Source organism: Taudactylus pleione, unplaced genomic scaffold, assembly GCF_031769625.1.
Source record: "Taudactylus pleione unplaced genomic scaffold, aTauple2 ptg000017l, whole genome shotgun sequence".
Lineage (NCBI taxonomy): Eukaryota > Metazoa > Chordata > Amphibia > Anura > Myobatrachidae > Taudactylus > Taudactylus pleione.
This window is the reverse complement of record NW_028284419.1, coordinates 12,064,548-12,081,780: the sequence shown is the minus strand read 5'-3', so window position 1 is coordinate 12,081,780 and position 17,233 is coordinate 12,064,548. Positions and strand designations below refer to the sequence as shown.

General features: G+C 42.2%; 1 protein-coding gene across 1 annotated transcript in view; it reads right to left on the bottom strand.

Annotated features, from left to right (window-relative positions):
* Positions 1 to 17,233, bottom strand: part of LOC148540809 (uncharacterized) — a 236,858-nt gene that overhangs the window by 24,709 nt on the left and 194,916 nt on the right. The window contains exons 18-22 of the mRNA XM_088481969.1: positions 11,735 to 11,959; positions 10,111 to 10,341; positions 7,051 to 7,225; positions 4,422 to 4,528; positions 1,144 to 1,365 (exon numbers count right to left, since the gene is read on the bottom strand). Coding sequence (XP_088338095.1) covers positions 1,144 to 1,365; positions 4,422 to 4,528; positions 7,051 to 7,225; positions 10,111 to 10,341; positions 11,735 to 11,959 — 960 coding nt within the window. The remainder of the gene's footprint in view (positions 1 to 1,143; positions 1,366 to 4,421; positions 4,529 to 7,050; positions 7,226 to 10,110; positions 10,342 to 11,734; positions 11,960 to 17,233) is intronic.

Here is a 17,233-nt window from a genome sequence, read left to right as displayed (position 1 = left end):
TGCATATGCCTGATCTGCATCTGATTCTGCGTATTCCTGATCTGCATCTGATTCTGCGTATGCCTGATCTTCATCTGATGCTGCGTATGCCTGATCTGCAACTGATTCTGCGTATGCCTGATCTGCATCTGATGCTGCATATGCCTGATTTGCATCTGATGCTGCATATGCCTGATCTGTATCTGATGCTGCGTATGCCTGATCTGCATCTGATGCTGCATATGCCTGATTTGCATCTGATGCTGCATATGCCTGATCTGTATCTGATGCTGCGTATGCCTGATCTGCATCTGATGCTGTGTATGCCTGATCTGCATCTGATGCTGCGTATGCCTGATCTTCATCTGATGCTGCATATGCCTGATCTGCATCTGATGCTGCATATGCCTGATCTGCATCTGATGCTACATATGCCTGATCTGCATCTGATTCTGCGTATTCCTGATCTTCATCTGATGCTGCATATCCCTGATCTGCATCTGATGCTGCGTATGCCTAACCTGTATCTGATGCTGCGTATGCTTGATCTGCATCTGATGCTGCATATGCCTGATCTGGATCTGATGCTGCGTATGCCTGATATGCATCTGATACTTCGTATGCCTGATGATAATTTGCGGACAACTGCAATGGCTCAGTACAAGTTCTGGCTGCTGCATTAGCAGATTTTCACACATCCACAGCTTCGAAAATCACAGCGGCAGGAGCATTAGCGTACAAGTCTGAATCAGGCCCCAAGTCCTATGAGCAACCATTGAATTTTTTATAATCATGAGATAAGGTGTCTGGTGTGATAGTACAATACTATGTGATCAGGAACTATGCCTGTTCGCCAGAACAATTCTGCATATACTGTATATATATATATATCATTGTGCATAATATAATTCACAAGTTTTTTTTTTAAGCTTGCTTTTTAAAAAAAAAAGTTTTTAAACAAAAGTGTTTTTAAAAAAGTAAAAAAAGTTGAACAAGGTCATTGACTAGATGTTGACCTTGTAAACCATATTGGCTAATAATAAGTAGTGGCTAATTCTAATTTGACAGCACCTCCCATTGGCCGCTATTTATTTGATACATCAGACTATGCTTTCTCTAAATAATGTACATTAGATTATGTTTGATGTATTTTTACTGCATTACCTTTGCCTTTCCTGGGACTTGAAGTCTCGATGAATTAGAAAGTTTGTTATTGATGAATTGATCCCCATTGTAAATGCTTCCATCGGGGTCTTGTAAGTTGATACTTGGAACAGAAACTTGCCATGTTACTAGGAAGAATGTGGAAGTGCCAACTGTGCGGTCAATAAAACTAGTGCCATTCAAACAATGCTCTGGCTCAAGGTTTAAACTCCTACTTTCCAGCTGGTAAAATAAAAGGGTTATAAGTTAGCAAACATCTTAAAACTTGTTATGCAAATAACTATTACAACTGTTATACATAGTAGGAATATTTGCTCTTGTGGTTTAGACACACCATATATGATTATAAATGCAATATTATTGGAGAGAAATGTTTGTCATCCTTTGGAACACCTATATTTATACGTGTTGAATTTTTTTTATCATCAGTTCGTGTTACCTTCACCTTGGACTTGTCTTTACACTCCATAAGCTTTGTTACCTTAACTACAGTATCTACAATAGAGAGTTGTATGTTTGAATTATGTCAAACTAGCGACCCGCTCCGGCGTCACACGGGAGCAATTTTGTATTTACAACCAAGGTTTTATAAGATTGCCTTGTAGACAGCATTGATCGTTTTTCCTCTTGATGTCAACGCAAAAAGATTTCGTTTTGACATGATACGCAAAATGGCCATATAAAGTTGTCCATGAGCAAAACAGTCTCCAATTAAGTCAACTCCAGTCACATTAAGTGTCTGTCCCTATGCTTTATTTATTGTCATGCCAAAGTAATTGGACTCGTTTGACATTAAAGAATTGTTTTAAAATAGAAATGATAATAACAAAAGGGAAAACTGAATTTTTTTTATCAGTAAACAAAACTTAAATAAATTTTTCTGGAGAAACCATGTAATTCGTATAAATCTCTACATGGTATAAAATAAAGTCAATCAATTTAATACGTCTTTAATGGTTTAAGCAGCGTAAGCCAAGAAAGAACTCAGATAGCTGCTTTTTCATTGACTTGCTTCACTAAAATTGTCACTGCTCGGCTCCCTTTTGTTATACATTAATGTTTCATACACCTAAACCTTCCTCAGCAAATGCTCTATAAAACAGTGAAAACTGCATCAAAATCTGTCCAGTGGTTCTCAAAATTAGCCCGAACACACAGGCAGATGTCTACCAGGGATTTTATTTTATACTTGGCATGTTACTAAGAACTTGAAGTACATGGAAGTGCCAACCGTATAGATTATGCTGACTGGTGGATTTCTAGATGAAGAACTTTAATCATTTGGTATCGCATACTTATTTAATGTCCCTTGCACCTACAGAAAACAACAATTTATTGACCTTGATCTCCTCAGTATTAAGAAATACTGTATATTGAGCTTAGCAGCAAATGTAAGAAAGCTATATACTGTAAGTAAGGTATTTGGGATTATATAATGTAAATCCTTAAATGCAATTAAACTCTATATTATTTTACCCTTACACGCTGGTGCACTCGGTACTATCATCTACATCCCTCTGAATCTTCAGCTCACCGCGGCTCCACCACAGGATGAAACTGCTGATTTCCTAGCCAGCACGCGGTATGCACTACAGCGGTCTGACGTCTCTCCCATTACCCACTGCAGGAGCTGGAAGATGGAGCGGCTCCTGCAGTGGGTGCAGTAGCCAATGAGACTCTGACAGCGCTGGCGGCTGTGTGTTTGTCATTGTGTAGTGCTGACCGAACTCCGTCCGGTCAGCACTACATGCGCGGTGCAGCTGTGTCACAGAGACACAGACTGCCCACGGCCCGGGTTAGTATATGGCGCTGCGGCCCGGAGGGCATATGGAACCCTGCCCCCTGGCCCAGCCTGCCTCTGCCAGCATTCCTTATAAAACTGTGGCCCTCATTCAGAGGCACTCGCAAGAAGCAAGCGCTCACTCTGAATGAGGGCGGCCGCTTCTCTTTTGAAGTGCGGCCTCCTGGTCGCTAGCTAAGCTGTGGGTTACCACCCACAGCTTTAGCGACTGACCAGGTTGATGGTCGCAATGGTCAAGACCATCGCGACCATCGGAGCTTGCGACGAGACCCTAAGGTTGGGTCTCGGCAAACGCAAGCCCCAGGGAGCTTCCTGCTCTGATCGAGCAGGAAGCTCCCCACTGACATCACTGCTGATGTCAGTGCGGCTGCCCACAAAACTGCAGGCGTTTGTGAAACCACCCCCCGCCACGCCTGCAAAACGGGGCGAGCTGTCGATAAACATCGACAGCCGCCCCTTTTCTCTCGCTCCGTGGCGAGAGAACTTCTCTCTGTCTCCGGGGCTTGCACACGCGCAGTGCGGCCACTGTGCATGCGCAGGGCCTAAACATCGACCCACTTGCGAGCAGGTCTGAATGAGGTCCTGTGTCCATTGTCTACTAGCACTCTTTTCAGTTTACCTTCAGACTATGCCACTGCTCAGGGTATTCTGATACCCACATCTGACCAGTTTCAGTCATCCAAACACCAATTCATAGTACTGGGCAGTGGTGGAACTTCCGGAGACAAGGGAGTCATTTGCCACTGGGATCCAGCCCTTAAGGGGGCACCAGGCTCCATTGTCCCCCAGGCCGTTCCGGGCACTGCTACGGAGATGGAGCACTGCTGATCGGCGCTCCACCTCCTGTGGTGTTAATACGGGGGGGTGTTACCAGCGGGCGCCCGGCTCCTTCTTTCCCCCCGGCGGTAACTGGAGGAACAGAGCTCACTCCTGAGCTCGCTTCTGGGTCCCGCAATGCACTATGGGAGTGACTCCCATAGTACTGAGGAGCGGGCGCCGGGGACGGAAGGCAGCAGCACCGGAGCAGGGTGTCAAGTAAGTATTGTTTTTTTTTTGTATGTGTGTGCGCTCATGGGGGGGGCTCACTACAGGGGGCATTACTGGGGGCTCACTACCGGGGCATTACTGGGGGCTCACTACAGGGGGCATTACTGGGGCGTCACTACAAGGGGAATTACTGGGGGCTTACTACAGGGGGCATTACTACAGGGGCATTATTGGGGAGCACTACAGGGGGAATTACAGGGGGCTTACTACAGGGGGCATTATGGGGGCTTACTACAGGGGGCATTATGGGGGCTTACTACAGGGGGCATTACTGGGGGCTTACTACAGGGGGCATTACTGGGGGCACTACAGGGAGTTTACTACTGGGGCTTACTACAGGGAGTTTACTACTGGAAGCACTACAGGGGGCTTACTACTGGGGGCACTAATACAAAATATATCAATTTAAAAGCAATAGTCTGTCTGATACCTGAATAGTCTGTTGCGTAATATCACCATTTCCATTTGAGATTACACTGAAGGCATCTATCAAGTCATTAGCATCAGCGTTATCACTGGCAAAATGTTTTTGTCCCCCTGAAAGACAAGATATTTGTAACTTTATATACAGATATACAGTAGATTAGTCAAATGTGTAAATTGATATTAACATATATTTAAAGTGTGCTTAACTCATATTCACCCTAATCTCCCAGAATATCTGGAAGATTCCTGAATTTCAGTAAATCACTAAAGATTCCTGGGTGAGCAAGTAACCCTTCTGCATCCCACCCTCCTAAATGTGAAATGGACGGGATGGGAGAGGGGGGGGGGGGTGAGGTTGAGTGATTACTTGATGTGATTCGCAGCAAAGTGCATTCTATATATAGACATCAATAATTGGTAGCTCAGCATAGAACACTTAGAGTAATACAGATCAGCAGCAAAGGGCAGCAATCAGGAGAGGTGCATACATCCGGATTGTGATATTAGTTTAATTCCTGTTTGGTCTGTGTAGATGTGATTACAGCTGCTGTATTTATATTCAGTCGAATGAGCACTTTCCTCTTTGCCTTTTGCTTTTTATTGTTTGCAAATAAACAGTATGTCAAACACTCTTGGCCTGAGTTGGAACTTTCATCATTAGTGTCAATCCACCCCATGATGGGGTCAAAAGATCCTTAAAAACATCTCCAATGGCACGCTCCAAACAAGCACGGACACATCTCCACTTGCACAGTCCAAACAAGGACGAACCCATCTCCACTTGCATGCTCCATACAAGCACGGAAATCGGTCTACGAACCCTTAACATCTCCATGAAACTACCATGAGTGGCATCTCTTCCGTGTGTCCACACTGTAACACCTCTGTTGCTTCTAGAAATGCCCATTTCCCAGACAAAGAGAAATAGCACAGAGCAAATCATCCACGCTCATATCCTCCACCAAGATGCATATGCGCATTTGCAGTCTGCGGATATCCGAGATATCCTTCTGCATTTGAACTTACATCAGACTCAGGATCAGGCCCTTTATATCCCAATAGTCTTTTTGGGGTGATTTCTCATTTAGTCATTATAGAGATTTCCTTCCAAGTTACTCACAGAGATACTGTTACAGTGTGATGATTCTATGCTGAGTGTTGTTCTCTCTCTGATAACAAAGTTGCCTACATGGCATAGCTTGCTTTCTAACTTATCGTAATGTTTAATAATATTGGGGCAGTTATACAGGTAACGATCTAATAAATCAATTTTGATTGTAAGCATATTTGTTGATGATTAGTCCTCCCCAGAAATCCACATAGTAGGATATCTTGGTTAGATAGCACAGCTCATCTAATTGGAGGGATTGTCTTATAGCAGGGATGTGGAACCTCAGCCCCGGGAGCCATATAAGGCCCACAGAATTATTTGGTCTGGCCCTCTGAGCTTTTTTCTGCTTGCCCCATCTGGCTAGCAGTGTGTCTAGAATGGCACCCTGCAGCCAGAATCTATGCAGCAGCGCCACCCAGAGCATCCTTAGGGCGCTTCAGAGGGTCACACCGCTACCCTTACAGCTCCCCAGAACATCCTCGGGATACTCCGGGCATTGCTGTAATCACTGGCGATTGTGGCCCCGCCCCTGTGAGACATTACACAGAGGGGCATGGCCTGCACCAGGCCCACAAATAATGTTATATATATCAAAATGACCCTCGGCAGAAAAAAAGGTTCCCCACCCCTGTCTTACAGGATAATAATGCCCCTATCCATAGAGCATGGGGGGTTGCCAATGACTTGATGAGCATGACAAGAATGGAGTTGGGTATGGGATGCCGGTGCTCAGGAACCTGGCAGTCAGAATCCTGATGCCAGCTTCCTGATAGGGTTAGGATCCCGACAACTGTTGGTCAGTATTCTAACCCTCCTCCTACCCATAACCCTCCCTCCCCACTGCCTAAGCCTAACCTCCCACCCAGTGCCTAAACCTAACCTCCCCCCAGCATCCTGAACCTAACCTTCCCCCCTAGTGCCTAACCCTAACCCCTAACCCTCCCTCTAACCCCAGTACTTTCTGTCGGGATACCAACGACAGGATTCTGACAGGTGTCGGGATTCCAGTGCTGGCATTCTAAGCCCCGACATCCCGATTGACGGGAAATTGACTGCATATCCTATAATGTTGTCCATATATCATGGCTTTCTCAGTCACCAGAGCTGAATCTGATTGAGCATTTATTGGATAGTCTGACACCTTAGACAGCATTTTTCACCACCGACAATGAGTAGTTACTGTAGTTAATTAGAGTTACAGCGAGTTAGTCAAGAGTTAATTTATTTTGTAAAATTGGCATTGCATTTTCTCCTGCAGAATTCTAGACATTGGTAAACTTAATTAAATGATGCAAACAAATTTACCATGTGGCCCAAAACCCTAATTAAACAAGTTTAGATTTGGGTTCCATATTTGCCCACTATCTATATTGCTCATTAGGAAAGCTGGTGATCACAATTCAATCTAGAAGATAGTCTATTATTTAGACTGTGTGAATGCACTAAACTTATTCTGACATCACATTTATGATTATAGAAGAGAATTATACTGAGAAGGGGGTCGCCACTACACTAATCTTACCAGTCATATCTGCAATCTGTCCAAGTTCTTCTGATGCCTCAGAACCAAGTGCTATTACATGAATCATTGCACCACTGTCCGATATGCTTCCAATGCACTTTTTAAAATCATCATTACCATCTGATACCAGTATTATTTCAGTGCCAGCTGCAGAACCATTAAGAAGTTTATTCACCTAGGTATACAATGATAAAAAAATGCTAGATATCTTTTTACAGTGCAAGAGGTAAATATATTTATTCCCTACTCCTACATGCAGTATGAGTTGTTTTGGGTTGATGCAACATTAATTTGTTAAAATTAAGTTGAAACCATAGATTCCAGTGGAACAGTAATCATAAAATATAAAAAAATAATAATAAAATATTTGCTAGGATTATAAAGCAATAATGCTTGGGTTCTTTAAATAAATACATTTTAAAAATAATTATATATATATATATATATATATATATATATATATGTATGTATATTTGTTTTGGTACAGGTAAGTGATACAGTAAAACATAATATTACAGGAACGAAGAAAAATCTAATGAAAACAATGTTTAATCAAAGTCAAATCCAGTGAGCTGGAATATTCCAGAATATTTCACATTTTAAAATATAGTTTTAGAGAAGGGATTAATGGAGAAATGTGGTAGGAAAGAGCATGGAGTGAGGTAAAGTGACTACTTCTATGGTTACACCTCTTTTCTTCCTTGCTTTCCGTCATAGTAAGGGGAAAAGAAGAGAAAAGTGAGGCATAAGATTGAGTATACTGATATATGTATAAAATTATCCAAAGTGTTAGGTGCAGTATTAGAAGGGACAAAACATAAGTCTGACCTGAAGTATGTGAGAAACAATAATTACCTTTGTGCATGGTTTCAGGGGGAAGGATCAGACACTACAGGTGGCTGAGTGTGGCCCTCTGCAAAAATGTCTTGGGTGCAAACATTTCCAAGTATATTACTCCTGTCATGAAGATATTACCTTATTTTCTCCATGGTTGCTTTGCACTTTATATATTGTGTAAGTGTTGTTTTACAGCAATATGGCTCTTCACCCTTTAACCCCTTCACTGCTGAAGTTTTGTCACCCTTGTGCTGAGGCCATTTTCCAACATTAGTGCTTGTGATATTGATGTGTTCCAACATCAATGACTGATTCCTTTTTTTGTGAAACCCATACAAATGATACCTTGACTTTGTTTTTTTATTCAGAAAATACCATTAGTCTTTTTAACCATTCTACCATAACAAAAAATGTAACCCAAATGGGCAAAAATATATTTTTGTATTGGAATTTCATGAAACGGAGACAAAAGCAACTGTGATTTTTTTCGTTCAGCTTTTAAACACCACAATTAAATACTTTTGTGGTTCTGTTCCAACAATAATCCACCTTTTCTAAAATAGTAAAAATCAGGATTTAACTGTATGTGTAGGTTTTGACAAAGAAATCTGCACTAGAATATGTATTTTTACTGATTCCATATAAATGCTTCCTAAGTGTTGGAAGAATATAGGAGCCCAATAAGTCCTACCAATTTATAAATGTATTAAATGAGGAGCAACCTTTTTTCTCTGACACAAGACTATGGCCCTCATTCAGAGCCGTACGCTCTGAGCAGAGCGCACGCTCTGAATGAGGGCCGGGCTCCATTTTCATGGAGCGTCCTCCTGGACGCTCGTATAGCTGTGGGTCACCACCCACAGGCTATACGAGCGTGCATTTTGATGGCCGCGATGGTCGTGACCATCGCGACCATCGAAATTGCGAGCCGGAGCCTGCGGTTGAGGTTTTCAACCGCAAGCTCCGGAGTGATTTTGGCTCTATCAGAGCCAAAATCACTCCCACTGACATCACTAGTGATGTCAGTGGGCCGGCTTCTGACGGGAGGCGTTCCCGTGGGAACGCCCCCGTCAGGGAGGCACGCCCCCGGCACGCCCACCAAAGGGGGCGTGCTGTCAATCAACATTGACAGCACGCCCCCTTTGATCGGACACAACGAGCGAAGGAGAGTCCTTCGCTCGTCGTGTCTGGCGCATGCGCACGACGGAGCTCCCTCCGTCGTGCGCATCCTCAGTGCAGACCATCGACCCACTTGCGAGCGGACAGCCGCTCGCGAGTGGGTCTGAATCAGGCCCTATATGGGCTTTTGATCCACCCATCAGTGGAAAATTTAATTTTTTGTGTACTGTTTCACGTATTGTCTTATTGTCTGCTAATTATCAGACAATACTTATTAAGTGGTCAAATCATTTGAAAGGTGAGACTCCCCTATATCAAGACAGGATGCTCCATTTGCAGTGCCGTAACAGGGCTTTAATGTGCCCTGTGCCGGCCCAGCCCCCTTTGCGTATAAAGTCGCATATAGGTGGCGGGGCCAGCCCACACCCCTAAGTGCGTCAGTGAATAGAGCATCTACAAGATGCTCCGTGCAGCTGTATGCATGGCAGGGTGCCTGCCTGAAGCATTCAAAAGACATTACAGGTGGCACCACCACATTGTTACTGGGTGCAGGGTGCCATTCCATGTACCCTTCTAGCCAGAAGCAAGGGACATGGGACAGCAATGTTGATGCCCATGGCTGCAATGGTTGCACACCCCTAGTTACTACCCTGCCCATTTGTGTGCTGGTCAGTATGATAAACAAAAAGGGCAGAATGTGCCTTTCCCTTATCTGAGGAAAACTATTTTTTCTGTAGCACTGGGCGATATTGTCTGCTATGGGTGCCACATAATTTGAAAAAGCGGATTCCCCTCATACAATTCTGGGTGTCCACAAAGTTGTCTGTGTCATTATGGGGATGAGAGAGCACATTATGCTCGTCCCCCATACATGGAAAACAAGTTTGCTATAGGGCAGGGTAGCATTGTCAGATAATAAGTATTCAGGAGTCCCATCATTTGAAAGTCCCTCCCCCAATCTCTGATGATACTTTTTTTCTTTTCTTTTTTTCTTTCACTGTAAACTGAGTAGGACTTGTCATCCGTAATGACAAAATCATAATCCACAAACAAAATAAATGACCCTGCCATGAATAAATAATATAGACATCAGGGGTAACATACCTTAAGCGCTTCCAGAATCCCCCTGCATATATCTGAACCTTCATTTAGCACGGTAGAGGGAACAGTTGATATTAGCTTTGCACGTTCCTCATCGCTGGTTATTTGTATTAGATGGTTAGATGGTGCATATGCAAATGTAGCAAACTCAACAATCCCAACATAAGATCCTGTCTCAATGATATGAGTAAGGAAAAATTCAGCTGCTTGAAACAATCGACCAATGCGAGAAAACTGAAATAAAATATAGAGAGTTATACAATGCATACAACTATTAACTATTAAGTAGAATGCATACGACTATTAAGTTTCTGATTGCATGATCTGGGTTTCTGGAAATGCCAGTCATAACTTTTAATACTCCTCAATACTAATGTGGGTTTTTTTTTATTGTACAATATGTGTCGAGAGAGGGAGAGATAGATAGAGAGAGAGAGAGAGAGAGAGAGAGAGAGAGAGAAAGAATAATTTGTATATATACAGTATATATATATATATATATATATATATTTATTTATTTTTTTCCTCTGGTATGTGTGTATATAATCTGCACATGAGGGTAAGACTCCTTCTGCTACCTGGACTAGCACCCCTCCTACTTGCCCTTAGGTTATTTTAATTAGTGTAGGTCCTGCATCACAGTCTACACATTGGAATTGGCACAATTATAGGTAAGTCCTGGATACATTTATATAATGTTTCAGTATTAGGGATGTCAGGCATCCAACTGATGAGGTTCACCTTGACGTTGTAGGTGGGCATACAGTTTTGGCCAAACCTGTGCTAAGAACTTTGTTTAAATCCCATGCTAATCCTTTGAGCTGATTATAAATTTCTTAATTATCAGTGTTCTTAGTGCTTAGAATTTGCACCTACATTTGTTTCTTTTTTTTCAAAAGCGTCAGCATTGTCCAGGCGATATAATTTTGTTGACATAGGGCCTGATCCAGAGTTATACGCTAATGCCATTGCAGCTGCGATTTTGTATGCAGCTGCTATGCAAAAATATGCAAATGTCGCAGCCACTCGGCGATGTATTGTGACGCCAACCTATGGCTGCGCAAATCCATGCATCTGCATAAAATGTCACAAATCTGCATACAAAGAACCAGTACTACTTGCAGATCATTAGATTGTCGCAGTGCTAGGAACTCTATGATCCCGCTGAATGGCCGTGGGAACTGATATCTGGAGCCATATTTCTTGCGTACGGGATCACAGTCGCAGGGTGTGACACGCCCCCAAAATGGTAGTGAGAAGCCTGTGTTCTTTGTCTCCACCCCTTGTTACCTCACCCAAACGCTACCTGACTGTCTATCACACGGCAAATAAATATGCATAGCAAACGACTACGATAATGGTCCTTGACACGTGAGCACTAAGATATAGATGCATGCGTGGTTTACAGATCGCTGAAATATGTAAACATGAGAATAGCGTACATGTCTGAATCAGGCTCACAGTGACTGTAAGCAACATGAACAGCTATAATACGTATGTATCTTCTTTTAGCTTATGTCTCTTTTTTTAAAAAGACCTTCATGTGTCCTTCAAGCTAAGTTGATACTTTTTATAGCCCTATGACGCATACTATCCATTGAACCCCTTATGGTGAAAGTAAACGTACACTAGCCATGCTTCCTGAAACATCACATGCTAAGGTGATCACTCTGGTCTTATATTTTAGCAGTGTGAAGGTGGGGACAGGTATACTGGTGTCAGGTCTTGGTGGAGTGGAGCTTATATCATCGGAGTTCATGATGACGTTCCATGTACTGTGCAAGTTACACATTCTGTTCTGTAGATTTGGAGCTTCGGTGTTATGATTACTCTCATTACAAAATGCTGTCACCTGGAAAACAGAATAACAAATGCAGCATAAATGTTTGTTAATAATTTCTAGCAGGTCCTCAGAGCAGTCTACTATGCGTTAAGCGTTAGCAGTAAATGAGTATACTTTTAATTAATGCACTGACAACAATAGCATGCAACAGCATCCTCAAACATTAATGTTAAATTCTAAGGAATTACTTTAAATTAGCAGAAAAAAATAACTATAATATATTACAATACTTGTCAACATTCTCAAAACTGCATATAGCTATGTAGAGCAAACTAAAGTTAGTGGTTTCCAATTTTAGAGATGTGACAGGTTTATGTCCTGGTTGGAAATTGCTGCACATTGTCAGTAGTTTTGAATGCAGGACTGTTCGATTTACTATTGTGATTCTCAAACCGTCCACGTGTAGTGTCTAGGAATTTCCCAACTTTCCGCAAGTACGCCACAAAACAGTTAGAAAGCTCTCTGGCCAATTAGGTGACACATTATGTGTGGGACAGGAGAGATATGTCTCCACTGAGCCTAGTGTGACCATAGAGATGTCCTCATTAACGATACCAGTGTACAAGATGGGACCAAAGGATCAAAGTTGGGAAACTCCCTAAAGACTGTCTTATAATAGTGGATGAGATTCCTTGCAGTGTCTTTCAGCTTACAGTGATAGCTGAGGGTGTGAAGTCCTCCAAAAGGGACACAGGTCCAGATTTCAAAACCGTTTCTGTTGTTGATGATAAAGAAGTGATGTATACAGATGATGATCGCAAATCCCATGACGCAAATGTACAGGGTGTACAGAAGTCTACAGAAATAGTGATGGCTTCAAAGGATGACTCTCTTGTTGCCATGTGTTCAGAGTGATATGAATGTGACTCAATCACATAGTTTTGCAGTGCAAAGCTGAACCTTAAAGAAAGTTAATTCTTTGAGTCTTGTGAAGAGTAATACTAATGTATGTGAAACTTGCAATGTTGCTGAATTTGTTTGTGGGGAAGTGAAGTGGTCTCACATTATAAAGCTTGAAGCAAGTAGTCCAGCTAGACAGAATTTGAAAATAATGACCTCTGTGGAGAATGAACTTCAACCTGTGCTGGTGGAACATGTTGAAGTTGTTCATCATATTTTCAAGGCTCAAATATCGAGAGCACAAGAAAATACAAGTGATCTATGCCTTAATGAAGTGGCAGATAGCCATCAAAGCAGCGGGATAAAGTCTGCGGATCAATGGAGCAAAGATTCAAGTATCTCACATGAGAGTCTGGAGTCTGAGGGTGACAGTGCCAGTACATGGTCTGTTGACATAAAGCCAAGGTCCAGAAGTTGTGATGTTGGTGACTGTTGGCCACTTGAAAGAAGAGGAGCTATCAGTGAAGTATATCAGTGGACAACACAGGGCTTTAAGGCTAAAAGAAACAATTGATAAGGTGTTCTTTTTCTGAACTAGAAGATTCTGAGGAAAATAAATTGCTGGATTTTGATGAACTTGACGAAGTAAGGCACTTTGGGAAAAAGTACCTGAAATCCTTAAAACCTGACATGTTCAAGAATGAATCTCAAGTGCTTCATATAAAAAACAAGAAGAACCATTCCTACCATGAAGTGGGAAAAAAGTTAGGGGAAGAATAAATTCTGGAATTTGGAGGATGAGACCCCCAGAGATTACAAGAATATGGATGAATTTGGATGCGGTGTTAGGTCCTTGTGAGAAGAATGAAGAGGGACTTCGCCATAAGAATGCCTCGTTCCATGTTGGTCAACCCAGGAGTTTTGTGCTGGGGAGGGGGATATGTGGCAGTATTACCAGAGATGGTGCTGGTGAGCAGTAAATTCTGTGTGGGGTAGGAGAGATCCACCCACACACATGAGAAAATTATTGTGGGAAGATGTGTTATTGCTGGAGTGAGAGAGAGTCAATATGCAAGATTCTGCAGTCAGGACAGGCTAGGACCTGTGTCCAGTCCAGGTGGGTCTACAGCTGGAGACCATAGTGGGCTTGGAAGCCACTGGTGGCTATGAAGCTGAGTTCAGACCTACAGGAGGTAGGGAGAACCCTAAATCTCCACAAGACTGTGTGACAGAAAAGCAGCTAAGTTGCAGGCTTAGGAAGCCAGAGCTTATACCTGGAGGAGACAGGGAAAGCTACCAAGACTGACTGTGTTTTGAATAGTTGTGGCATCCAAGCCAGGCTGGAGCCGGTGATAGACCTGCAAAGAAGCAGGCAGAGACTTTATTAGCAATCTAGCTGCACCATGATAGTCAGGGGTCAAGAAGTGAGTTAGACACCCAAAATAGGGGCTAGGTTGTTTATTATTTTCTGTTTCCTGGTTTCCATTCTGGAAAGTAAACCACCATTCCATTTATTTATTTGAAAGCTGTGTATGGACCCTGACTAAGCACCTAAACTCTGCACCAACCCATCCTCTACCAGCTAATTACTCCTGTGTCATCACAGTATATATGGATCCATATAATAAAATTATGTAGCGTCTACAGCATATCCTTTAATATGAGGGTGCTTGTTTGTAATTATGAGTCCAGGTCCCTTTTAAATCTTAGTTATTTGCACTCTGAGCCAAAAGCACAAGGTTCTCATTATACCTAGGGTATTATGCCAGCATCCTACATGGTATAAAATAAGTTGGAGTCTGTATCTGCAGCAGCCAGCTAGTGTATGACTCCAGCTACCACTAGTCTATCTTCACTGAAGAAGGCTGTTAAACAAAATAGGATACATATGTTCCTCTTAATGTCTATAAAGTAGAATCCTTCTCCTGAGTGGTAGACTATTTTTTACTTTACCAGTTGCATTACACTTTGATGGCTTATATGTCAGGAAGACAGTAATATGACTTGCTGCTAGAGGATGAATATAGCCTCCAGATGATATAGTCTATGACTATAATTAAGATATCATAAATGTTAGTGTCTATATATAATGAACCACAGTAGCATACCCATACACATGATAAATTCCCCCAAAGATACATGTAAATATAATGGAATGAACTACAGTGCACATGTTTTCAATAGCAGCTATACATTTATCATTTCACAGATATTATACATGTACAGTGTCGGACTGGCCCACAGGGGAACAGGGGAAACTCCCAGTGGGCCCCACTGCCTGAGGGCCCACCCCCACTTCTAGGGATCAGGTTCCAGACTGTGCACTTGAATTATACATGTTACATTTTACTGGACTATGGTGTATTTTCTACAATGCATTGATGTTATTAATCTGGTACATTATCATGCATGCACTAGCAATATTTACTAAATATATATTCTGAAAGGGGCCCAGACCTTGCACTCTGCCTCTGTGGAAGGCTGGCCACAACCCTTCATATGGGCCAATATCACTGCATTCCCCTGGTGGACCCTTCATGCCCCAGTCCGACACTGTATATGTATTATTTATTAAATAATTAATCCTTTTTGGATGTAAATATATGAAATGTATGGTATTGGTAACCACCAAGGGTGTTACACTTACATGTGAAAAATCGGGATGGTGAGGTTTAGTCTGGTTTTTATAAAAATGATGGTTTTGTGGCATGTTTGTGGCAGTTATTTAAGTTTCAAAACTGCAAGAAAAAAGATTTAGAATTGGTGGCTATATGTAACCACCCTTTAGTAAATTTCCCCCATAGAATGTTTTAATTATGATTAATAAGAATAAAAGTACACCATTGAGTAGATGCGCAAATTTGCTATCTTCATGATCAGAATTGAAGCTAGAAGTGATGAAAGTGCATTGCAAAATACCATTGATCACATACCATTGATCACATGTACTCACATGCCTCCTATGTTCTGTTTAGAACAAACAGCAATAAAATTTTAGTAGACATGTCGAGTCCATCTATTATTTTGGTTACAGTCACAATGTTAACGATCATTATGTCGACATTCAGAAGGTCAATATTGCTGATGCCATCATGGGTAAAATTTTAATATAATTATTGTTCACATTGACAAAATTTCAACATGAGAAATATTGAGATTGCTATAATCTCCATATTTTTATTAGGTTTAGGAATAGGATTCCCATTAGGGTCAGCGTTAGGCTAGGGTTACCGTTAGGTAGAGAAATATTCAGAAAGACATTGCCAACATTTCAACAATGTCAACATTACAGCAGTGTTGACCAGGGTGCAAAGAGGTGGAGGGCCAGGTTCTCTTTACCCAGGCCTGTTAGAGAGGCCCAATGGCACCCCGTTACTAGAGAATGAGGTACTTACTTTGGATAGGGAAAGAGAGGACTGACTGTTGATGCAGCAGCCTCTGTCCCTGGCCCAGCACAGGGGGGAAGCACCAAAAACATATTATATTTTTCCTTTTATGCAAGCAGGGGGTCTGGCCACACCTGAGTTGGCCACGCACCCACCTAGTACCAGAACCAGAGCCGGCAAAGCTGTTGGCAACCCTGGTGCTGACATGCTGAATATTGACATTCATATTCCAACCTAATGAATGTCAACATACTGTACTACACCCTACACCCTCATTTCCAGTCAGGATCAGGAGCACATAGTATGGAAATAGCCCTGGTATGTTTGATGTTGATGGCAAGAGACAGCCTCGACTGTTCAATCTTAATCCTTCTCGATCTCTCTGCAACATTTTATACCGTGGACCATGGGATACTGATTGAGAGCTTGAAAATTTTCTGTGAACTAGATGGCACATTCCTTAGCTGGTTCAAATCATTTCTCACCGGCAGGTCACAAGTATTCTGGAGTATATTCATCATCACCAGTGCCACTACCATGAGATGTTCTACAGAGTTCTATACTATCTCCTATGGTTTTTACAGTATACATACTACCACTGGGTAAAATACAGTAATCAAACATCATGCTTTGGTCTACCACTACTATGTAGATGATACATAACTGTACCTGTCTTTTGCTCCTGGTACTGTGAACCCAATACCAACCCTAAATGACTGTCTAGCTGAGCTCTTGGAGTGGATGAGTGCCAGTTGACAGTGACTGAATCATTATAAAACATAGGTCCTGATGATAGGAGCTCACCATCAAAGGACAAGACTGCAGCATTGCCAACTAACTGGATTTACGCTTGGGGGTTCAGAATTACAAACCACTGAACATGTACTGAATCGTGGTGCTGTCCTGGATGGTGGCATGACACTTAGACATCAGTTATCAGCCACAATCAATTCCTCATTCTTTCATTGATCTGAGGAACATAGCCAGAATCAAGCACTTAATTCTCTCAGAAGATCTGCCTTAAGCCATACATGCATATGTGTCATCACACTTAGAC